Genomic DNA, 25920 nt, shown 5'->3' with positions numbered 1-25920 from the left:
TTAAATGACAGAATTTTTGCTCTTATTTGCCATGTGGCCTATGATAAACGATCTAACTTCTTTAAAACTCAGTTTTCTCATATAGTTTATTGTATTACTTAAAGGTTATATATGTAAAAATGTTATTCTACACTTGACACCTGGTAGTTGCCCCAGAAAGGATAAATGAGTCTAACCCCCTACTCTAGGGCAGGTTTTAGAAAGAACTTTCCGTTGTTTTCAAAGCTGAATTTTCTATCCTATTTACCCCACTTCACACGGCTATCCACAAAACAGGTGCATGTTGTTCAAGGCTTAAAGGTTCAGCTTCAAGCTACCTAAACAAATCTCTTTCACCTCATTTTAGATCAAACTATTTTTTTCCTTCTGTTGTACTTTTCTTTAGATAGTTCCCCTGAGAGTCGGGTCTTGGTAATTCAACCAAATTATTGTGACCATCAATAGCCACTGCCTGTGCTGTTACAGGGGAGAATTTCCTGCCTCCACGGCTTTAACTTTTGGCCTTGTAAAGAGCACTTGGCAAGAAGACAGTGCAGTGGACTACTTTCTAGGTGGGTAATCTTGTCTATCCTAAGTCTGCGTTTCTTCACCTGCAACGTGAGGGCCACTGCTATCGCTACTTCAGAGATATACTCACAAGTAAATGACTTAATTTATATAAGGTGCTTAGGATGGCGCCTGACACTTTGTAAGAACTCAATCTACACGACGAAAAGCTCAGTTTGTTTAAACAATTTCAGAGCTTTCAAAGTATTTTCCTAAATTGAGTCATTTTCCCCTCTCACCCTTACGCCCCACCTACTCCGCGCACAGGCACACTTGTCCCTGCACCCCTTCTTGGCGGAGCGTAAATACAAAACAAGGCAGCGTTCCCCCCTCCTTCGTTTGCTGGCGGCGCCGCAGGTTTTTTCTCCCACCCAGAGTGTGGCTTCCCCCCACCACTTCGCACAACGGTGGCGCTTTCTCCTTATCGTCTCATCCGGAATGTGGTCCTACCGCCACCTGGCCATCTCTCGGGACAGACCGAGTTAGCGCGACATACCGTGTTCCTGGGGCACCGCGAGAGCTGCGGGGGAATCGCGACCTGGAGAGGTGACCTAGCGTGACGGACACCTCCGGTCCGTACCAGGGCAGTGGAGCTCGGAGTTGGCAAGGAAGGTGGGGCCGCACGGGGAATCGAGGCCCGGCGGGCTCCGGCGAGCTCCCAGGCACGGCGGGCGGGAGGCGGGGCGGGCGCAGGGGGTGGGGCGGGGCCAGCCGGGGAGGCGGGCCCCTGAGGTCGTGTTGCCCGGGCAAGCCCGGTGAGTCCACACTGTGTAGGAAGGAGGCGGGGCCGGGGCACTGGGGTGGGGCGGGGCCAGCCGGAGTGGGCGAGTCCATGAGACAGGGAAGGCAGGACCAGGCCTACGCAGCGGGAGTCCCTCACTGGGCAGACGAGAAAGCAGGGGCGGTGCAGCGGGGCGAGGCGGGGCCGGCCGGCGTGGGAGGGGACTCTGCTGCTGGGGGTGGGGGCGTATTCTGCAGCCCTACGGGCCACCTGGGTTCAGTCCTACCCGGAGGTGGCCTGCGGTGCCTGGTTCCCTCAGCTCCCGTCGCTCTGGCGGAGTCTGCGAGTCTGCGCGATGGGCGACCCCGAGAGGCCGGAAGAGGCCGGGCCGGAGCTGCAGGAGGTAAACGTTACTGCCGCTGTTTCCCTGGTCCCACAGTCAGCCTAGCTTCTAGATTGCAGGTTGCGGCGGGGACTTGCAAGGTGCAGGACCGCTATGGGGAAATTTCCCCCTTGCCGTTGGAAACCCCGTGCGGGCCCGGCCTGGATCCCTGGCCAGAGCCCGGGTTCAAACGCCCAAGAGGCCGTCCCCGGGGACGGGTGAGGAGGGAGCCGGGTTTCTGCTCCACTGCTCTGCACCGGGGCCGAAGGCAACGCTCTGAGGCTTCAGGCCGGGGCGAGGCGCACTCCCTCCTTGACTCTCCTCCCATCCTTCCCTTTTCTGGAGCTCTGGCCCCGGAAACTGAGGCAAAGAACGACGGCTGTTGGACTTAGTGGAGAAATGCATGTCTTGTTTGGGGTGGTTCGAAGGAACTGGATGACGCCGGTGGAGTGGAGATGATCCGTAGAAGAGCGACGGAAAATCTTAACAATCCAGACAACCCGTTCAGGAGGCCAGTTTTGCCCGTACCAGGTTACGTAACTAGTTGTGACTCTTTGGGGTGTCACTTTCTGCTTTTATACAGTGGAAGTGGTACCACACTCACAGAGGATTAAGTAAAATACGTAAAGCATTACGGAACTTCTGGATGCTTCATAAAACCTAAGCTAACATATCCATCCTCTCTGCTTCTCTATTAATAAAAGTACCTAACAGTAAAGAAACCGGGATTTAGTAGACCGGAGTGTTGTAGGGGTAGTTCAAATTGTTGCTCCATAATTTTCATACTTTGTTATTTTCCAGATACTAAACTATTTGTGTGTCCTTTCAATCTGTTACTATGTGGTTTCTTTGAATAGTTTCAGCTCACAGAGACATGCTTAACCCTACATTTCTTTAGAAAGTTGTAGATTCCTGGTTTGTGATTTTATTTTATTTTGATTTTGTAAACATTTAGTAACTAACAGATTGTTAGCATCCCTCCAACTTTTTCTTCCCATATGGAAACAAATACCTTTAGTACTGAAGACAACTTAGATTTTCCCTTTTGTGGTAGTGGCCCCAGCAGTCATAAAGACGCAAGGCCTGGAAGTTAACTTTTATTCCTATTTCAGTGACACACACCCACAAAGACAGAGGCAGAACTCTATTTTGGTCTAGAATTAATTTTAGTGAGCATCTGTTCTGATGCCAAGGATGCCTTAAGTACATTGTTTCTCTAGATGTGATGGTGCATCATGGGCTGTCTGTATCAGAATCACCTGGAGTACTTTGTAAAGAATGTAAATTATTGGGCCTACACGCAGTTGTCAATTTTGTTTTTTTAAGTATATTTTATTGATTATGCTATTACAGTTGTCCCATATTCCCCCCTTCACTCCCCTCCACACCCTCTCCCACCCACATTCCCCCCCTTTAGTTCATGTCTATGTGTCATAAGTTCTTTAGCTTCTACATTTCCCATACTGTTCTTACCCTCCCCCTGTCTATTTTCTACCTACCATCTATGCTACATATTCTCTGTACCTTTTCCCCCTCTCTCCTCCTCCCACTCCCCTGTTGATAATCCTCCATGTGATCTCCATTGCTGTGGTTCTGTTCCTGTTCTAGTTGTTTGCTTAATTTGCTTTTGTTTTGGGTGTGGTTGTTAATAACTGTGAGTTTGCTGTCATTTTACTGTTCATATTTTTTATCTTCTTTTTCTTAGATAAGTCCCTTTAACATTTCATATAATAAGGGCTTGGTGATGATGAACTCCTTTAACTTGACCTTATCTGGGAAGCACTTTATCTACCCTTCCATTCTAAATGAAAGCTTTGCTGGATAGAGCTACCTGGGATATAGGTCCTTGTCTTTCATGACTTGGAATACTGCTTTCCAGCCCCTTCTTGCCTGTAAGGTCTCTTTGGAGAAATCAGCTGACAGTCTGATGGGAACTCTTTGTAGGTGACTGTCTCCTTATTTCTTGCTGCTTCTAGGGTTCTCTCCTTCATTTTTACCTTGGCTAATGTAGTTATGATGTGCCTTGGTGTATTTTTTCTTGGGTCCAACATCTTTGGGACTCTCTGAGCTTCCTGGACTTCCTAGAAGTCTATTTCCTTTGCCAGATTGGGGAAGTTCTCCTTTATTATTTGTTCGAAAAACTTTTTTACTTGTTGCTCTTCCTCTTCTCCTTCTGATACCCCTATAATTCGGATGTTGGAACATTTAAAGATGTCCTGGAGGTTCCTAAGCCTCTCCTCATTTTTTGAATTCTTATTTCTTCATTCTTTTATGATTGTATATTTCTTCCTTCTGGTCCACTCCATTGATTTGAGACCCAGTTTTCTTTCCATCACTATTGGTTCCCTATGCATTTTCCTTCATTTCACTTAGCGTAGCTTCATTTTTTCATCTAATTTGAGACCAAATTCAACCAATTCTGTGAGCATCCTGATCACCAGTGCTTTGAACTGTGCATCTGATAGGTTGGCTATCTCTTCATGGCTTAGTTGTATTTTTTCTGGAGCTTTGATCTGTTCTTTCGTTTGTGCCACTTTTTTTTTTTTTTTGTCTTGACACGCCTGTTATGTAGAGGGGGGTGGAGCCTTAGGTGTTCACCAGGGCGGGGCAACCCAGCTGCTGGGTTGTGACACTGTATGTGGGGGCGGGGTCCGAGAGGGAACTATGGCACTTGCTTGGCCATAGTTCCAAGTCACTTGGATTTCAGTCACTTCTGCACTTCCCCCAAGCAAACTGGGCCCTTCTGGTGCTGATTCTTGTGTGGGTGGGCTTGTGTAAGTTCTAGGACCCTGTGGGTCTCTCCAACGAACTCTCCTGTGGGGCTTGGAGTCTCTCTCAGAACCTCAACCCCCACAGGTGTTTTCAATTGGTGTTTTGAGGCTTTATTCCCTGTGCTGGAGCCTGGGCTGCACGGTCTGTTTCGCTCCCCAGTTTCACCTGGTTTATCTGCACACCAGTGTGGGACCACCCGGTCTGCCAGCCACTTTACATGCCAAGCCCCTCCACAATCCACCATCTTACTGCGTCTGCCTGCTGCTGCCTTGTGTACCCGGAGTCCTCCAGCCACCGCATTTGCCGTGACCCCTCCCCTCTCTGTCCAGCTGCCCAACTCCACCCCTCCTGCTGGTCTGGATGAATGTGTCTACTTTAACTCCATGGTTGTCAGACTTCCATACAGTTCAGTTTTCTGTCAGTTCTGGTTATTACTTTGTTTCTAAATTTTTGTTGTCCTTATTTTGGTTGTACAAGGAGGCACAGTGTGTCTACCTACACCTCCATCTTGGCCAGAAATCCATCCTCCCAGTTCTCAATTTTGATCGTGAATCAAAATCTCTTGAGATAGGTTCGGGACTGCATTTTTAACAAGCACTTCAGGTCATCCTGGCACACATGTTTTCAGAACACTGCCTTGAAGGGTTTATACATGGGCTTTGATAGAGGTTTATAAATCTCCTGAAGTTTGAAGATTTTTCATGTGTAGACATGAATCTTCTAAGAAAGGGGTGTATAGCTTTCATTCATTTCTCAAAGCTAACTATCTAATTGATAGTCTCTGTTTTTAAAGTAAAAAAGTTCAGGCCAGAACAGATTAAGTGACCTGCCCAAGACCACACAGCTCAGTAATGGAACAAGGTTTAAAACCAAGTTCTTGTTCCTAATATTCCATTTGTTTTGTCAGATTTGATGGGAATAGAGGAATGAAAATGAAAACGATACCTACAACTAGTATATGATCATGTCAGTATCCAAATATTCTACTTCACCTGAGCAGTAGGAGAAAGGTGAAGGCGAATGAAAGTGGTGGAATTTGGGTGGATGGATGGAAGGGAGGGGCCTATGCAGGTGAGTGCAAGCTAGAGAATCTTGCCTTAGATGGGTGCGCTAGCACGTCCAGGTGCCTCTGGGGACAAGGTGACCAGAAACTGAAGCAGGTGGAAACTAGTGGCACTATTCTGGAAGAGACAGCGGAATGTTGCCAAGAAGTGCCTCGGTGAAACTTTATTTTAGATCCTCATCGCTTCACAGCTGTGCAGCTGCCACTTGGTTGTCTTTCTGCCTGCAGCCTTACCCGCTCTCCTATCCTGTTTACCACTGCCCGAGCAATCCATCATTAAACTGGTGCCTCTGTGTCACTCACTCCATCCAAATAAAAACTGTAGAAAGGGTCTCAATTCCCACCAAAAAATGCCCAACTCCTCAGACTGGCAAAGCCCTGTGCAAGCACTTTTTCATGCTAACTGCCGTATCTTAATTCAGGTTGTCCTTCCCACCTCTAACGTGACACCATAGTTACTACCAAAATCTAGAGGTTTTTTTTTCTTTTCTAATTCATGGATATCTGATTAATCTTCCTTATGCCATCCCTGTTCATGTCAGTTGCTAATCAGGAACGTTCCACGACTCTGCACAGAAATGATTCTCAGACTGTGCCGCACAGGGAATGCCCACACCTGGAGGCTGGGAGCGAGTGTGGAGAATTAGAGCAGGAGCCTCCCAGCCCCCCAGATGTTTGAAAATCTTTGGCTCACACAATTCCTGACCTCTTAGTTTCATATCCAGGGGGTGGATCCTGTTCCAAATTCCTCTCTGTCTCATCTGTTGGCCCTTTACTTTAGCCAAGTCAGATCACTTCTGCCTTTGTTTTACACACACTCCAGTCAGTTTTCATCTCAGCTGGCCACCGTTCTTCCACCTGCCCTTGCTCTAGGCTTCGTCCTCAGTCCTGCTGCTGCTGCTGCATAAGACGTCCCTGGGTAACTGCAGCCCTCCCTGTGGTGACTACTGATGGCATCTTTAGGGAGGGAGTGGAGACAGCGCCTCTGCCTACCATAGTATTGTAATTTCAGCTCTTGACTGGACATCTGGAAATTGAACCATTGTCTTTTTTATCAACCAGATCAACTGTTTTAAAGACTTGTATTTGCAACTTTTTATTCTTGTTGTGATTTGTCTCGGTGGGGGGAGTTGATTCCAATTAAACTTTTGCACTCAGAAAGCTTGATTTGAGTGGTCATTAGATTATCTCACTGATGGATTGTGGCTTTATGTTAATTAAAAAATTCAAACAGCAGCCAGTAATCTGAGCCCAGGATAAAAAGAAATTAGCAGCCCATTCACTTGCTTAGCTAATGCTTATTGATGTTGTGCCTGACACAGTACTCTGGGAACATCACAATAAATAAAAACTAGTTTCTACACTCTGGGGCTTAAGTGCTATAGCTGAGAGGCTCATGCCTTCAATATAAGCAGTTACCAAATAAGACAGCATGTGTGAAATGTGTAAGCCCCACTTGTGTGTGTGTGGCCTCAGGCTTCGATTGTGGGCCTTTCTCTCATCTGGCCTTGCCTCTTAGCTTCATCCACATCAGCATGAGGATTAGTGGAGGCAATGGTAAGGATGAAGGAACACAATGAAACAAATCCCAATAACCTCGATTTACATGTTTTGGTCTATTTGTATATACTTTGTATATCCTCATTCTCATGCACTTGTAACTCTTCTGGTGCTCTTGCTGACTATTAAAAAAAAAGAAAAGGCACTGTCCCCTGTGGGAGTACCCTGGGTGTTTCCAAGTAGTATGTATGTAGGTATGTTTCTCACTTCACTCCTCAAAGCTTTGAGGCAGCCCACAGTGAGAGCAAAGGCAGTAATGTTAACATGTAACTAGCAATAACAAACTGGTAGATGGTCAGCTTCAGAGAAACAAAGGCTCCATTGGTACAGAGTTTTCAGATAAGTATTATTATATTTCAGTTAAGATTAGAAAAGAACACATTAAACTAAAAAGAATAAAAGGTTTTAACAGTAGCTTTTTGTGCCAGCATTCTGTCTCTGGGAGAGGAACAAAGGGGACTTCTTGTTCATAAACTTAGAAATTTTCCCACTGTGACATTTATGGGTTGAATTTTGTGCTTATCCTCAAAGCAGCATTAATGACAATAGTTTGTTCAGCTTATTATGTGCCAGGTTCTGTTTAAAGCACTTTTAGTCATCAAAATTAATTTGATGATCACTTGTGAGGTAGATACTATTTTATTGCTTTGAGACCAAGGCTCAGAGAAGTTACACAACTAACCAAACACTGTTAACCAGCTGGCAGATGCGAGTGAGGCTGCAAGCAGACTGGCTCCCAGACCTCTGCTGTTTCCCTCATCACCCCCAGGTGTGTGTTTAGTTATGAATAAAGAGGAAATACCTACATAAAGTGGGTGTTTGTGCTTTAATTTTCATAGAGGTTGTCTTCAGATCCCGGTGAAAATGCAGCGGAGTCCAGTGAAGAACCACTCCTGAGGAAGAGTTCTCGCCGGTTCGTCATCTTCCCGATCCAGTACCCTGACATCTGGAAGATGTACAAACAGGCCCAGGCGTCCTTCTGGACGGCAGAAGAGGTCAGTGGCCTCGCCTCCATCAGCAGTCATGCTCTGGAGGCGGTGCTCACATTTCCCCTTACAGGACATTAACAGAACGTTGACTTACATTGTGAGATACACTGCATAAGGTAACTTTGTATGAGATAATGTTTGTAATTACTCAGATGAAATACAGTGTTTGCCAATGTTTGGTGTTTAGATTGGTGTCCGTACAGGTTTCCTACCACAAAAATGGCATCTCAGGCTGCCAGATTTTTACTTCTAGTATATTTTAGGAGATTTTCTATTTTTAAACAGACATTTTTTTTGTTTGTTTTTAAACAGACTTTTGGTTTGCTGTGACTAAATGAAACTAATCTTTACTTATTGTCAGCAGAATAAGTAAAATTGCAGCTGTAGCCATAAAATGAAAGTGAAAGCCTTAGGGACCCTGCCTTCAGTTGAGATTGTGCAGAAGGAGCTGTCGAGTGAAGCATTTGACGGCGGACGGTGCTCCCACTTCTGAGCTCCTCTCCTGCCAGGCTGGCCCCGCCCTCAGCCACATCACACCGGGCACAGCTGCCCCAGTAGACAGGGCATCTGGAGAATGCTTTCTATTAGTGTGGCATTTTCCACCTAGGAAATCACTTGAACTCAACAAATGACAAAATACTTGCTGGTTTGGTAAGGACATTTGTCATGTCAGTTGTTGCTTTGTAGTCTCACTGAACAGATAGCCATTGTTGTCATTTTTTAACATGATGGATGGTACCTGCATAGCACTCTCGCTCTCTGTGTATGTGTGTATCTGTCTGTCTGTCTGTCTGTCTATCTGTCTATCTGGGTAGATATATTTGGGCCTATATGTCTATGCATTTTTTTCCTTGAGATTGATTCTATACATGTAAACGCCTGCTGTTAAGAATACAGGCTCTGGAGGAGCTCCCTGGGCGCAAATCCTGGGCCTGCCACTTATTAACTGTGGAACTGCAGAAGTTGCTTAACCTCTCCGTGTAATTTCATTGGTATATTGAGCTAATAGTACCTGGTTCATTGGGTTGTTATGAGGGTTGACAAGATAAATCTTGTCAAAGAGATTAAGGCCATATTTACAATGTTAATTGGCGTTTAAAAGCACCAAATAAATGTAAGGTATTATTTTACCCAGAATGGGGGAAATTTGCACTAGAAATCAGAAGCACATTTTTGAAGCTTCTATTACAAATTTTACCCATTTACCCAACTTTGTTATATTGTTATGTTGTTAACATCTTTGTTGTATTTGACATATAGAGCAAAACAAAACCCCAGCATTTTCAAATTGGGTCAGAGTGTTTGGCACACCTGACTGCCACTAACTGTCTGTGGTTTTTTTAGATTTTATTTATTTATTTTTAGAGGGTAAGGGAGGGAGAAAGAGAGGGAGAGAAACATCAATATGCAAGAGAAACATCTGTCAGTTGCCTCTTTCACACCCCCAACTGGGAACCCCGCCTGCAACCCAGGCACGTGCCCTGATTGGGAGTTGAAGTGGAGACCTTTCAGTTTGCAGGCTGGCGCTCAACCCACGGAGCCACACCAGGCAGAGCGCCTGTGGTTTTTAGAAAGGTTTTTGTTAGATGTAGTTAAGAGAACAGAGGGAGTGTACAGGTGACTTTTTCATTTATCATGTTAAAAAGACACTTGGGACACTTGGGTTTCTTGAAATTCATTTGAAAATTATATGCATCTTTTAGTAAATATAATATATGTTATATTATGACTAAGAAACATTAATTTGAAAAATTATACAGGGTGGGGCAAAAGTGGGTTTACAGCTATGAGTACATGAAACACAGCATGTATTGTATTATTTATTTATTAATTATTGTATTATTTTCCATGTGAACAATTGTAAACCACCCTGTAATACACAGGTTGATATGTATTTTGTAGGCAGTTTATAGGAAGATTCAAATACATATGTTGAAGGCAAGCCAAGCACATTTAGTTCCACATATTTTTCATTTAAACAAATTTGTCAGTTATAATTTATCAACTTTAGACATTGTTTTACCAATGGTTCAGTTTTATTCCTAAATATGGATAGTCATCAGGAACTTTGATTCAAAAGACAAAGTTCTGGGGCTTGTTTTTATATTTTTTTAAAGATATTATTTATTTATTTTTCAAGAGAGGCAGGCAGAAAAAGAAGAAACATCAGTTTGTGGTTGCCTCTTGCATGACCCCTAACTGGGGACCTGGCCTGCAACCCAGGCACACACCTCGACTGGGAATTGAACTGGTGGCCCTGTGGTTTGCAGGCTGGTGCCCCATCCACTGAGCCACACCAGCCAGGGCTGTTTTTTGTTTTGTTTTTTTTTTTAAAGCTACCTAGGTAATTCTGATAACTAGTAGCTTGGAATCAATATTTACAAAGTCAATTGGAGAATTTACTCAAATAGGATAATGCTGGACAGAAAGGTTTATGTTGAGAATGGAAAATAACCGATGTAGTATAAATAAAATTTATAGGACCTTGTGAAAGCTGAGTGTTTGAAGAGATTAGTTTAATATGCAAGAGTGAACATATTGTGATACTAACATTTAGTATCAGGAATATAATACCTAAAAACCAGGAAGATGCCCTTCAGTTGAACCTCAGTTGAGCTCTAAATAATGTAGGACCTGATTTTTAGCTTGCATATATTAAAAGATATATACAGATATTTCCCCCTTCCTGCCCTGTTGTATCCCCAACACTCAGCATGGCATTTAGCATGCAGTAGTGTTGCATAGGACTGGGCAGTTCTTACTAAACGCTATTCATACTAAATGTAAAAGGTAGCACAGCATTTTGCAGATACACCTGTAAAGAAGATGAGCTTGACAGGTACCTACATGACAAGTGTACCCAACATGATGAGTGTAGCCAACTGCAAAGGAGATATCAATGCGTAATGAACCAAACAGTGTGTATAAGCAATGACTGAGCCTACCTTTTAAGAGACAGAGCTCAGGATATGAATCCCCTGTCTTCTTTACATACTGCAAGGAAGTAAAACACCCAGCAACAGCCACTTCTCATTCTTGGCCACAACACCCCAAGTGATGAACCCCTTAAGTTTGGAAAGAGGTGCTCAGTAAACACTGAAAGGATAAAGTAGTGAGGGAAGGGGTTTTAGAAAAGAACACAAATGATTAAAAGAATGAACCAGTCCTTTTTAGAGTGGTCAGAGAGATTTGGTTTTGTTTAGGATTTATTTATCCTTTCTTGTAGGATAAATAAAAGAAGGACAAAGGAGAATTGCACATTTCAATGTTTATGAGGTTACTGTGAAACATACTTAAGAGATCTTCCAGAAATGAAGTGGCATTTACAAGGTACATTTAAAGACTATTTTTGAATTGTAGATTCCACCAAATTCTAGAGCTTATCTCTCTGTTAATTCCAAGGACTGGTTCTACCAACCATTTTAAAAAACAATTCTATTCTCAGAGGACGGCATACCTATAAATTGCTTTAAAACCCAGGTTTGTTACCTGCCTGACATTACTTCTGGATATGAAAGTATATTAGCCTGCAGTCAAGTAGCAGCTGTAACTGCTTAACTGCCCAACACCACAGTGTTAGATAAAGTGTTGTTTAAAATGTTAAAGCAGTGGTTGCTGAAAATCATTCGTTCATTCGCCTTAATTCCTTCTTGACCAGTGTCTAGTCTCTTTTCTGCCTCTTGCCCTTTTCTCATTTGTGCCACTAGACTATGTTTCCCCCAGCTTTATTTTATTTTATGTTTGTTAAATATTTTATTTATTTATTTTTAGACATTGGGGGAGGGAGGAGAAAAAGAGGGAGAAAAACCAATGTGTGGTTGCCTCTCTCACACCCCCTGCTGGGGACCTGGCCTGCAACCCAGGCATGTGCCCTGATTGGGAATCAAACTTGTGACTTTTTGATTCGCAGGCCTGAGCTCAATCCACTGAGCCACACCAGCCAGGGCTCTCCCGGCTTTATTGATAGTATTGACATATAACATTGTGAGTTCGAGGTATACAACTTTTGATTTGAGATAGTTATATACTATTGCAAAAAATGATTACTACCCATAGCATTAACTAACACCTGTATCCCAACACATAATTACCATTTCTTTTTTGTGATGAGAATAGATTATGTTAATTTCAGTATTTTGAAAGTATATTTTGCCAGCTTTTCAATTTACCAGAAGATAGATTCCTTTATAATCTTTTTATTTTATTGTGTTCCTCAGTAATTGTCTTGGTGCAGGCTATAGTAAATAATACCCTAGACTGGATGGCTTATCAGCAACAGAAATTTATTTCTCATAGTTCTGGAGGCTGGGAATTTTAAGATCAAGGTGCCAGCAGCTTTGCTCTCTGGGGAGGGCTTGCTTCCTGGTTTATAGACAGCTCTGTTCTTGCAGTATCTGCACATGGCAGAAAGGGCCGTGGAGTTCTCTGGGTGTCCACTCTCTTGACCTAATCACTCAAAGGCTCCACCTCCAAACTCCATTATCTTGGAAATTAGTTTTCAACACAGGAATTTGGGTTGGGGGTGAAAACAAACATTCAATCCGTAGCAGTGATGTTAACATTTTCTCCTTTTTGAACATTTTACTGCTACTGCAATGCCCCTCCTTAACTTTAAAAGTTTTCCAAACATTTTGGGAAGAATTTAACTTCAAGTGAAAAATTTAAAAATCTTTTTATTTTAGGTTGACTTATCAAAGGATCTCCCTCACTGGAACAAGCTTAAACCAGATGAGAAGTATTTTATTTCTCACATCTTAGCCTTTTTCGCAGCCAGTGATGGAATTGTAAATGAAAATTTGGTAAGATTTTTTTTTTACTTTTGTTTCCATTTAGCGGTTAAATGATGATGATGGCAGTAAGATAATTAGACTGAACCTAAAAACCTATGTCTAGGAAACAAACTAGATGAAGCTTATTTCTTGAATATGTTTTTCTGGTGAAGTATCAGAGGAAATGGTTTATGCATTTGTATTGTTTGACCAGCAAAATATCATTAAATCAAGCATATAGTACCAATCAAAATTGCTTAAAATGCATAAACATGAGTTTGATTTTCACCCTTAGATATGAATCCTAATAAAGCAGCACCTGCACCTTAGTAACCCTTCTGAAGCTCTGTAACAATGCTCTGGGTTCTGGCTCCCCATCTTTAAATCTGTGTTGTGGGTGGCCAGGAGGCATACTTTCTTCGTAAAGAGAAGAGGGAGGTTCCAATTTTCATCATGAACTGGCAGGGGCTTCAGTAGATTTACTGTCTACTGTCAGAGAAACAAAATGACATAAGGTCAATTCTATAAAGTAGAATATTTTTTGTTAGGTGTTCTACAATTTATTTGGCAATACAGTCTATTTCTCCACCTAACAGGCCAATGTATGTAACTGCTTAACAATACATCATGCAGCTAATTTATTGTCGAGGGTTGATGAGTAAGCAGCACTGTTTAAAACCATCCATAAGGTCTTTCTGATCTGTTTGTGGCATGACAGGCGATTTCTAATGGATAACTCTGATGTCTAGATTCTGATTTCTAGTGTTTAATGAGAGCCTGCAGAACTGGATATATTTGTTTCCTTTATTTTCATAGGTGGAGCGATTCAGTCAGGAGGTGCAGGTTCCGGAAGCTCGCTGTTTTTATGGCTTTCAGATCCTCATCGAGAATGTTCACTCGGAGATGTATAGTCTGCTCATAGACACCTACATCAGAGATCCCAAGAAAAGGTATCACCGCTGGGATTTTATTTACAGAGGTTTATCCTATTGTTTGATTATGTTAGGAGCAGAATTTACTCCAAAACTAAATGTTAGGTAAATATTATTCAAATATAGAAGTTTAGGGGTATAATGTTTTCCATGGCTTAATAATGTGTTTGTTTTAAAAAAAGAACTTGTATAGAACCCGTGGAGTGCATTCTGTTTTGCAATTGAATATTTGAATTTAGTCAGTTTTGTATCAGATCAGATCCAAACCATTAATTTGAATTTCACTTTAATTTCTATATTTTATAGACATGCAAAAATACAGAAAGATTACAGTTCTTATAGTAGACCATAGAGTTGCAATTATTATCTCTGATTAGCAAATGAAAATTTATTCTGATTAAGAAAAACAAATGAATAATTTTGCCATTAATTCTTTTGTTTTGACAGGGAATTTTTATTTAATGCAATTGAAACAATGCCATATGTTAAGAAAAAAGCAGATTGGGCCTTGCGGTGGATAGCAGATAGAAAATCTACTTTTGGTATGTAGCTTTATGTATATCAAATTTGCCTGGTGTGACTATCTCGAAGTCTAAATGTGCACTTTGAGTAGGATCATTTTTTTCTAATAATTGTTTAGAAACCATCATTAAAATAATCTAAAGCTGTATCTATTCTGTTTAATAAATTGGAAGTTGAAAGGTTAAGATGTCAGTGCATAGTAACAGGTGAATAAGTCAGTTACATAGAATCTGACGAGAGTCTTAAAGCAATCCGCAGTTTATATCTGCTTTCACAAATGTTTATTTTAAGAATTTAAAACAAGTCAAAATCTTTGCATTTTTTAGCAAACAAATACGTAGTTTCTGAAAAAACTAAAGATTAGTGCAAGAACAGGCTTATTTTTCACCCTTCTGGACGAACTGACATCCAATAACTTTTTTTAATGAAGATATTAACATTGTATTTTACACGTAGTAGTTGCTCAGTAAATCTTTTTTAAATTTAATAAAATATTCAGATAATTCATTTGAATAACTCTAAGTATCTGTCTTATTCTTATCTGTTTTATAATTGGTGGTCTTTATTTTCCAGATTTATTTAAATGGTGGGGAAGCAGGTCTCAACATTTTTAGTCTCAGGATTCCTTTGTACTCTTAAAAATTATTGAGATCATATGGTATTTGTCTTTCATGGCCTGGCAATAAAAATATTAATAAAAATATTATTGAGGACCCCAAAGTGCTTTTATTTGTATGGGTTATTGATATTTCTGTATTATAAATTAAAACCAAGAAACTTCAACATATTAATGCATTTTCAAATGAGAGTAACCTGTTAGAGTTTAACATATATTTATGAAAAAAAAACACCATATTTTCCAAAAAAAATTAAGAGGGCATAGTTTTTAATTTTTGCAAATCTTTTAAATGTCTGATGAAATAGAAGACAGCTGAATTATATCTGCTTCTGAATTCTGCAGAATGTTGTTTTAGTTAAATTATACAAAGAAATCCACCCTCATTCAGATACATAGTTAGAAAAGGGAGCAGTATTTTATCAGGCTTTTCAGATTATTATGGAAATGCCGTGTAGCATCTGGAAAACGCCACTATGCACTCATGAGAGAATGGTAGTAAACAAACAAACAAACAAACAAAAAATAAACAAACAGTGCCTTGGTATTATTTTGAAGATAGTTTTGACGCCACAGACCTTGGTCTGTGAGTTTACAGGGACTTCTGAACCACACAGTGAGAACCAGTGATGCAGTATAAGGCGTGGCAAGCTTACAGTATATCTGGGAAGGCACAGCCTGCGTTGCCTTCAGTTTATTCTGAGAATGAGGAAAGCACTGATTCTCAATGTGCATAACCATCACCTGAGACTTTGTGGAAAAACTCAGAGTGACGCTGGAGGCCCAAGTGGGACTGAGGAATCTGCATTTTTTGCAGTTGATGCTTTCACGGGTGGTTCAAGAGGCACATTTTGAGAAACGTTGGCTTTAGAGAAAGAAAGAAAGAAGGGAAATTGCAAGGTGTTCAGTGTGCACTGGAAATACTGGGCTGGATAGGTACCGATGGAAAATGAAGAACAGGCTCCCAGAAAGCATGTGTTTTGTGACACTGCCAAAGAAAGCAACCTGGAAATAAAAAAGAGGCAGGTGGCCGTCACCATGTGACATCAGGGGCTTCATTTAAATTTTTCATATTGCTCACTTTCAAGGCAAACTCCATTCAGGGTTTGAAGTCAGAGTCTCAGAGGAAAGAGCATGGTCTGAAAGGGTGCCAAGGGAGTGGAATGGGTGGTGGGAAAAGAAAAAGGTGAAGAAGGCTTTGATGGCCCTCCTCTTTGGGAGATGAGCTAAAAGCAGTGACATGAAAATGTTGTCTCGCCTCAGCAGACACCTGCACTTTCCGTTAACCCGCTGGGGAAGTGCCGTTTCGTGAACTGATTGTGCCACCTGCACCTTCGTGCCTTTGGGTGGGTGAGGCTGGCTTCGGGCTCTGCTAGTGACGATTTAGGTGGCCCTGATGACTTCTGCACCTAGTAGGACTCAGGAGAGCAACCGTTCTTTTCTCACATTCAGACTCTTCTAACTTTTAGCTAAAGAGAACCCAAGAGTATTCCTTAAACAAGCATTAGGTTGTTTGGAAATTGATATAAGTAGATTCAATTCCTGTAGAGCTAAAAATTCTTAATTGTATATCTGCTTAGTTTTTAAAAAACTGAGATATACCACTTAATTTAAAATATATCTTTAAAGAACTTTGAAATATTAACTGTATGGATTCAACCTTAACATATGTAGTGAAATTTCATTTCAAACATCAAAAAGTGTATCTTAGTGCATAGCTTCATAAGAGATCAATGCATCGTTAAAATATCTCCTACTTCCCCATCTCTGAAACAAGTCACGAGGCCTTCACATTCAGTATAGCTTTTAGGAGAAATGTTTTGGAAATCTCTTTTTAGTTCACATTCATCCATGGAAATATGTAAATATACCCTTTATAATTCTTCAATCCTCTGCAAAAAGGATAGGCTTCTATATGTCTGTTATGATTTTCATTCTTTAGTATTCACATGAATGCACAAAATAGTTAAAACAACAATTTCTCTCTTGCTCACAGTGTTTGTATTAAATAAGAGTCATTTACTTACAGATCAGTGTCCACATGACATCACCTTTATGTCAGTGAAAAATGTATCAATTACAATTATTACCTTATTAATAGTGAAATGAAAATATAGTAGTAATTTACATAGTAAACTAATGATAAAGCATTAGTCTAAAGAGCCATTTTTGTATTCAAGAATTACCAGAGCATAGTGATTATTATGCTCTGGTAATTTTAAGATTAAATTTTAGAATATTTAACATATACTCACTGAAGAGTCTTGGTGATTCCTTCTACATAGTATGTACTCAAGTACTTACTTAATTTTCATTTCTTCTATTTTTCCAAAGCGACTGTTTAAATTGTGCCTATAAAAATATTGTAAAAGTTTTTCTGGTACTTTGGGCTAATAATAGATACATATTTGGTATAATTGCTCTGTCTAATTTGATTTGTTCATGGTAATCAAGGAGAAGAACAAGGACAGCCAGAGCACTGTTTAGAGACAGCCAGAAGTGTTTAGACCTAGTCATCTTCTTTTTAAATTAAATGTTATAACCACCTTTGTTTGGGAAGTTACACTTATTCAGTTTCTTCATCAAGTTACAGCAATTTCTATGATGTCCTTTATCATCAAGTGCAACACCAGTGTGCTGCAAGAATTTTTAAAACATGCAATGCCTGTTTAGTCAGGGGCACCGACCTCTATTTTCTTAAATTGTCAAATAAAATAATGACAACAGCCAACACAACAGTAGCCATCCAGTGTGAATGAATCAAAATTATACGTATTTTTTGTCAGACTGGTAAAAAATATATACTTTTTGGTGTGTTGCTGAATTTTAGTAATTAGTTTATATGTGCAATGACGTGAAAAAGGTTGAAAATCAATGGAAGCTAATATAGTTTCCATTGATTCACATCAGGACATATTTGTTAAGTGCCTGTTATTGCGTTTTTGATCACATCACAAGGACTGGGATGCAGGCTATGATGTCACTATGAAACAGGTCTGTAGCTGGCTCAGTTACTCGGCTGCCTTTCACAGTGTCATAGACCAAGACTTTTCTCCCTGGACAGACACATATATAAATATTTCTCCTGAGCAGGCAGTGTTGTGGCATGAGGGGCTTGAGAATGATCTTCTCCCAGGGTAGACCTATAATCACCCCCTAAAGATAGTGTTACAGACATACTGCAACATTTCATTCTAGGAGATGGGCTTCTGCAGAGTCCTTCCCTAATAGTAAGTAACCTTTGAAATTGGGCCTTGTATCTTTAGCAGACAGAAGACTGTATTTTTCCTATGTGATGGGACATTTTATCCAGTAGATGTATTTATAATCTTCAGCTCGAATGTACCCCCTTACTGGGGACCTGGCCCGCAACCCAGAAATGTGCCCTTGATGTGCCCAACTGGGAATCGAACCAGCGACCCTTTGGTTTGCAGGCTGGCATTCAATCCACTGAGCCACACCAGCCAGGGCTATCTGCTTTTCTTTAATTGCATATGCAGGGCAATGATTTTTGAAATGTTTATAGCTACACTAAGATATTTCTAAAGTATGAACTTCAGCAACCTCCCTTTTCCCAGCCACAAAGAGGGGGGCATTTGTTGTAAAAGCTATCTTCGACTCTCTACTCTAAGACACACACACACGCACAGGCACACGCACTTAACTGCACTCACAGGCACGCATGGTGCACAGATAAATCACCTCTTTTTTTTTTTTTTTTTTTTTTTGGTATGAAAGGCTCTCCATCTACATACCAAGACCTACAGGAGTTCAGTGTCTGACATAAGACGTGAAGTAGACGTGCCTTTCTGCTGTGGTTGGTAGAGGTGGCAGAGTTCCTCCTGTGTAGATACTTGGCTATCACACTAACTCATTGATTTTATTTCTTGGCAGATTAGCTGTGTGGTATTGTTATAAAAAATGTATAAAAGTGTGTGTATATATAGTTTACAAATGTCTGCAGTATATGATATTTCAGAAAATGAAACTGTTTTTTGTTTCTTAGGGGAAAGGGTGGTGGCCTTTGCTGCTGTAGAAGGAATTTTCTTCTCGGGATCTTTTGCTGCTATATTCTGGTTAAAGAAAAGAGGTCTCATGCCTGGACTCACCTTTTCCAATGAACTCATCAGCAGAGATGAAGTAAGGAATGGAGTGTTCTTCTAGTTATATTTGTATTCATATTCGGTGTTCATTTATTGTTCTTTCCCCTGGAAAATGCTTGTGACCCAGGATCCTGGTAATTACTGGTAAAAGAAAATACGAGGTCATTTCCTCCCTGGCTTTTAAGACACTGTGCTTTCCTCCTGCCTCTTACTGTTCTTGGTCTCTTCTGTTCATCCTTAAATATTATACCTCAGGTTCCCATCGTGGCCCCTTCCTTTCACCGTACATGACGTCCTGGCTGATCTTACTTATTCCCATGGAACTGGCTGCCATCTGGATGCTCACAACAACCACAGCTTTGTCTTTGGCCCACGTGTTCTCTCCTGAGCTCCAGGCCTGTGTGTTCGAGTGCGTGTTAGACGGTTTCTCTCGGAAGAAGAAATCAGACTCATCGTCTTTACCCCGAGATTTGTTCTTCCTTCTCTTTTCCCTATCCCACTGAGGGCCACTGACTTCCATCCAATCATTTCGTAATTTTTTTAGACATTATAAATGAATGAACTTTTATTTTGGCTCTTCTTTGTTTTCCTTTAAAAAATGCTTGTGGTTGCAGATTTCTGTTGTTATTAATTAATTCTTCTTTCATGTTGATGAACTAAGATTTGCTGACACTGAAGCATTTTCACTATAGGTTATTATAATTGGCATTTTAATGAGATTTGGAGAGAAGAAGTTCCTGGCCCTCTTGGTGCTCCTTGTATCTTCCAGAGGCTACGTGCTGCCTTCCTAGAACCTGCTCTGTCCGCTACCTGGCACGTCAGTGTGCTGAAATGGCTGTTGCATTTTTTTTGACATTGGTATTTTTCTTCTGTTGTAGGGGCTTCACTGTGACTTTGCTTGCCTCATGTTTCAATACTTAGTAAATAAGCCTTCAGAAAAAAGGGTCAGGGACATCATTGTTGATGCTGTTAAAATCGAGCAGGTAAGCAGGGAAGCTTGTACGATCCACACATCTACCTCTGAAGTTTGTACCGTTGTATTATTAGACTGACTCAAATGAAACGGTCATTTTGTAGGTCAAAGTAAATAAATATCAGTGATTTTATATGGTCAGTCTGACAGTACTAACAGGTAATGTGTTTCAATGATTGTGTCAGCTTGTACTGGGGTTTGTAAGTGAGTACTGTATGTGAAGGTTTTACGTATGTGAAGTCTGTTCAAGGACTGGTTTTTCTGTCTCATTGACCTGTCAGATTTTATGCCCTAACACTATTTAAATTATTTTAGCTTTATATTTTTAGATTGTTAGCTACTGGAGGGCAGTGATGGTTTCTTGTTTGTTTTGTATTGTCAAAAACCTAGCAGGGCGTCTAGCTTGAAGCATGCACCAGATGCTCATAGGATGAATTAGTGACTGGTAAAACTTAATTTATAGCATGTAATGATACATTGCTAGAAAGATCTAACTGCTCCACTTAGGATGTGTTTTTATCATTTGAAAGAACTAGCTTAAAATTAAAAAAAAATTTAAATTTAATACTGTGTAGTCCAACAGCTGTACTTTTTATACTGGGAGGGGGAAAAGGCATAAAATACATTTTGGTATCTTTAATCGTTTTGAGAACGAAATCCAGATGATTAATGGTTTTATTTTTCCTCTGTTCACACTCACCACTGTCTGTCAGCACAGTCGTTCAGTTTATCCCCCAGCCCGCAAATCCAGTCCTATTTCTTCCTCATTTTCTTTTCTAATTGTGTTTTCTCTTCTTTGCAAAACCTGTCTGTAACCATGTTCCCCACGATGATCTTCTTTGGTGAATCTTTTTCTAGATATTTCAGGACAAAGTATCTCTCCCCCCCCCCTCTTTTTCTATAGAAAAAAGCATATGAATTCAGGTCCTACATGTGCTCCTTTACCAGTGATTTGATTATTAGTTTCCATCTATTTTGGCTATTTGAGAATGTGAAAAAATGTGAACAGTAAATACCCCAAACATTTTAAACAAATGGACACTGTTTGGCATGTTGAAAGAATTTAACCTAGTGTACTTTCCTTGGACAAGATTAGTGATTTAGAAGATGAATAATACTAAAACCCACTTTTTATGTGGAAGATACATACTTATTTCTTGATCTGCCTTTGTTCTGTATTCTGTTTTTGTTTTTATCACAGGAATTTTTAACAGAAGCCTTGCCTGTTGGCCTCATTGGAATGAATTGTGTTTTGATGAAACAGTATATTGAGTTTGTAGCTGACAGATTATTTGTGGAACTTGGATTCTCAAAAGTAAGGTGTTCTATATGTATTACTACTAAGCTAAAATGTTATTTGTCAAGTGTTATAATTGAGCTGAAAGCATCTGTAACATACTGATTTACTTTTAAAATGTCCATGACAGAGCCTTGTTTTGCGTGAACAGAAAGGCTTTGCAAAATCCTTTGAAACTTGAAATGAAATTCATAGCAGAAGTAGGAGCCTGATAAATCTTAGAATAAGGTCAACAAATTACTTTGTAAAAATTGCAGGAGTCTATTTAAAAGTAGAATTATTATTAAGTAATTGAACTTAACATGTACATATGTGTTTTACCCTCATATAAATCTCCATATATCTTTGTTGTAATTTGGGGTATGATAGTTTTAAATAGGAAACAGTTATTATGAAGACAATAGCTGTCCTAACTTGACTCTGAAAGAGCTCAATTGTCTTTAAGTTATTTCTGCTGTTCTGTTTATCAGAGCTAAGGTACCTGAGTTTCATAAAGAGGTGTGCTTTTCACATGACTTAGCAGATGGAGGCTGCAGCCAGGCTACCTGGGTTTGAATCCTGGTTCCACCACTTTCTAGCTATGTGACCTTAGGCAAGTTGCATGACCTCTACCTGTTTCCTCATCCGTAGAATGGAGATGATGATGATGATGATAATAATAATAATAATAATAATACCTACCACAAAGGGTTCTTGATGAGTTAGTAACATAAAGCACTTGAAACAGGGTCAGACGTACAGTAAATGCACACTGAGTGGGCACGTCGTATTCAACATAAAGTGGGACATTCATGTACCTTTCTGATGTACGACGCCATGGTGGTTAAAAATTATTTGATTTTTGAGCATGGAAATGTAAGTTTACATTGTATTTATATTTAACAAGAAGACTTATGAAATGTGTGATTCTGGGGTAATTGTTAGCTTGGTAATTGTTATCTTTATATTCCGGAAACCACAGAAATACTGTGAAGAAGGAGTCAGGTGAGGGAAAGGTTTTTGTAAGATAAACTATTTGTATTTTATTATTTTAGTTGCAAGGTCCTCTCTATATTTATCAGTAATTAATGAGAGAAATCAAGATTATAATTGTATTACTATGGTCTCTTAAATTTATAAACTGTGTATTAAAAATGTATATTTCTTCCTAAGTTATACCAATGTGTGTGTTATAGGAAAATTAATTTGCTTCCTTAAACCTCAAAGAGAACTCATCGTCCTTTGTCCCACCACCACATCCTCCCATCCACGCATCCCCGTTTTTCTGGCTCATTGAAAGACTGTGGCTTCCTCGAAGACTAGTTTTCCCTCCGTGCCTCCTACAGAAGAATATCTAAACCCAGTGTAAACAGTGTTTTTCACAGGTCTTCAGCATATCTCAATAAATTCCCAAGAGCAGAACTTATGCAGACCTCTTAGATTTTAATGCATTAAAATGAGAAATTCACAATAAAAGATTACCAAAAATTCCATCTACTTAGAAATTGAAAAGATGACCTTTAAAACAAGATTAAAAATGAAAATATAAGCTAATAGAAAATATAAACTAAATGACTTTAGGATGACTGTGTATAAAAACTCATAGAATCCAACCAAACGGATCCTCACAGGAAAATGTATAGCCTTGAATGAGTATGCAAAGAAAACAACACAATTTAACATACATACACTAAACTCTGAGCTCGAGCAGCTGTAAGAAGAACTGTTCTGATAGTAACAGTTTTTGGTAAAAATAAGAGATTATTTAGATTGGCAAGTGGTTGTCATTTATACAGAATTCTAATTAGGAGCCACATTGATGATATTTTCAACTTCTCTTTTAGTTTAGAATTAGTCAATAAATATTTGAGTGCTTTCAATGTGTCAAACAAGCCACCTAATTTAGTTTGTCCTCAGTGACCCTGTCCATGCCATGAGTGATTTGGATCAGGTGTTTTGGGAGGTCCCTGGTTTTAAAATCCAGTGAACCCATGCCTCGGGTCTAGTGCTCCCTCCGCTTGCCCCGCTGTGTGTGACAGCTCGGTTCACTCCCTCCCTCAGTGTTCCCGGCAGGGAAAATTTCACAGGGTTCTGCCACCCAACCACACCAGCGGATGAGCTTTTTTTGGAATTAACACACACATACACACACACACACAAACCACAGAGTATACAATTCACCTATTAATAAATGTACAATTCAGTGATTTTTAGCATATTCACAGAATTATGCAATTATCACAACAATCTATTTTAGAACATTATTTTTGTCACCCCCACAAAGAAACCCTGTACCTATTAGGAAGCAGTCACATCTCATTCCCCTGCCCGCATCTCAGCCCCAGGCACCTCTAATCTAATTTCTGTCTCTTTAGATTTGCCTGCTCTGTAGATCCCATTTCACATAGCTGGAGTCATACAGAATATGGTATTTTGTGTTTGGCTTCTTAACATAGTGTAATGTTTTAAAGGTTCATGTGTTTTATAGCCCGTATCAGTACTTTATTCCTTTTTATGGCCCATTAATATTCCTTTGTATGGCTGTACCAAATTTGATGTTTCCATTTTTGGGTTGATAGACATTTGAGTGGTTTCACTTTTTGACTATTTTGAATAATGCTGATATGAACATTCACATAGAAGCTTTTGTGTGGACATGTTTTCATTTCTCTTGGGTATATATTGAGTTGGCCAAAAAGTTCATTTAGTTTTTTCTGTAAAATAAAAGATGTTTTTCATTTTCACCAATAATTTTATTGGTTTGGATATTTTAAGTGTGTCAGCTCACTCCCACATACTATAACGTTGATTGTTCTCAGTGAATGTCTCCATTTGATCGCTGTCAACGTCAGCTGGTCTGCCCAACCACGGAGCACCGTCCAGTGAGAAACCTCCGGCACGGAACTTCGCAAACCACTTTTGACACGTTCCAACAGTCACAGCACCTTCTCCACACACTACGCAAATCTTTTTTTGCATTGCAGTTGCATTTTTGTCTTTTGTGAAATAATGAAACATAATATACTGAAAACGTTGCTTATTTTCTTCCACCTTCAATGTTAAAATGGCAACACATAACTTGACCAATTTTGATACGTTTTTTTTAAATGCACACTGATATGACAGCTGTCACAATACAGTCTAACAAAATTGTTTTGAATCAAGTTAAAGACAACTAAGCGCTATTGGAGCCATCTTACGGAAGAGAACCAAATGAACTTTTTGCTGGGTCGTATACTAACTCCATTTTTAATCTTTAGAGCCATTGTCAGTCCATTTTCTAAAGTGACTGCACCATTCTACACTAACGCCAGCAGTACACGAGTTTGTTTCTCGACATCCTCACCTAGACCTGTTGTCCGTTTCCCCCGCTGTCGCCACCCTGATGTGTAGGAAATGGTATCTTGTTGTGGTCTTGACTTGCGTTTACCTAGTGGACAATGGTTTTGAGCGTCTTTTCCCATGCTTGTTGGCTTTTTGCGTATTTTCTGTAGAGAAATGTCTTATTTGTCTACTCACATTCTTTGCCCATTTTTAATTGAGTTATTTGAATATATTTTTGTCTGTGGTGTTCATAATTTCTGCTAGAATACTCCCAATTGAAAAAAAATCTTTTATTGACCCTCGTGAATCATTAAAATGTCTCACAGTTTCCATCAAGCTGTAGCCCCAAATCTGCCTCTTAAATTGAGAAGCAGTGAAAAAGCCTCTTGTCAACATAAGTCTCACTTTGGGGGGTCACTATGGATAGAATTTCTTCTGCCTTACCTCAGGATGGTCCCTTAACTGATGTGACTATCTGTTCTTTTATGAACTATGAAATACTTAGGTCTACACTACATTGTTGGTAATTTAATAATCTGTAGTATCCTGTATAGGTGACTACCTATTGGTAATACCTGTGAGAAATGTCTGTAATATCTGTGGTGTATTAAATTTCTCAAACTGTGAAAACATTTTAGTTGGTTGGTTTTAAATTTTTCACTTCCTAAAATAACCTTTTTTTCCCCTTTCTACTTCTTAGAATACCAGAGATGGTAGTACAGTTTCTTAAGGATGCTAGTGGGTGATCTTAGTCATCTGAAAATGCAGCAGCCCTCAGCACCTCCAGGACCCCAGGGGACGGTGGGACCCTGAGCTGCCTGGGCAGGTGTCGGGCGGCCCGAGCTCCGTGTTAGTTGCCTGTTGCTCGGCTTGTGGGATGTAATTTGGTTGCCTCAGAATGTCTACTGACGTTTCCTTTATTTTCTCTTTCAGGTTTTTCATGCAGAAAATCCCTTTGACTTTATGGAAAACATTTCTTTGGAAGGGAAAACAAATTTCTTTGAGAAACGAGTTTCAGAGTATCAGCGTTTTGCAGTGATGACAGAAACCACGGACAATGTCTTCACCTTGGATGCGGATTTTTGAAACCCTCCCCATAGCTAAACCTGTCATTGGTAAATGGCAGTCCGTTCTTCTCTGCTTAAAAACAAATCCAGACCTTACAGTATCTCCTTTAGGGAGTAGGAGTTTGCTCAACAGGAAATCCAAAACCAGGCGTCCATTCATTTGGATTTATGTGAATGCACTGTAACTTTCCAGTTTAACGAGCAGAGTGTGACCTAACTGTTTTTGTTTTGTTACTGAAATGGAAGATGGCATTACGTAGCGATTGCGAGTTCGAGGGTCGGTGTCAGATAGGAGTTTGAGATTC

At 40.1% G+C, this 25920-nt stretch overlaps 1 protein-coding gene across 1 annotated transcript; it reads left to right on the top strand.

Moving 5' to 3' along the window:
- Window positions 1-1340: 1340 nt before the first annotated feature.
- Window positions 1341-25681, top strand: RRM2B (ribonucleotide reductase regulatory TP53 inducible subunit M2B). Its single transcript, XM_028533813.2, has 9 exons — window positions 1341-1670; window positions 7884-8039; window positions 12716-12832; window positions 13619-13752; window positions 14182-14276; window positions 18879-19012; window positions 19854-19958; window positions 21150-21263; window positions 25482-25681. The coding sequence occupies exons 1-9, from the start codon at window positions 1623-1625 to the stop codon at window positions 25632-25634; spliced, it is 1056 nt and encodes a 351-aa protein (XP_028389614.1). The 5' UTR covers window positions 1341-1622; the 3' UTR covers window positions 25635-25681.
- The last annotated feature ends 239 nt before the right edge of the window (window positions 25682-25920 follow it).

Source organism: Phyllostomus discolor, chromosome 7 (assembly GCF_004126475.2).
Source record: "Phyllostomus discolor isolate MPI-MPIP mPhyDis1 chromosome 7, mPhyDis1.pri.v3, whole genome shotgun sequence".
NCBI classification, from domain to species: domain Eukaryota; kingdom Metazoa; phylum Chordata; class Mammalia; order Chiroptera; family Phyllostomidae; genus Phyllostomus; species Phyllostomus discolor.
This window is presented reverse-complemented; position numbering and strand designations above follow the sequence as displayed.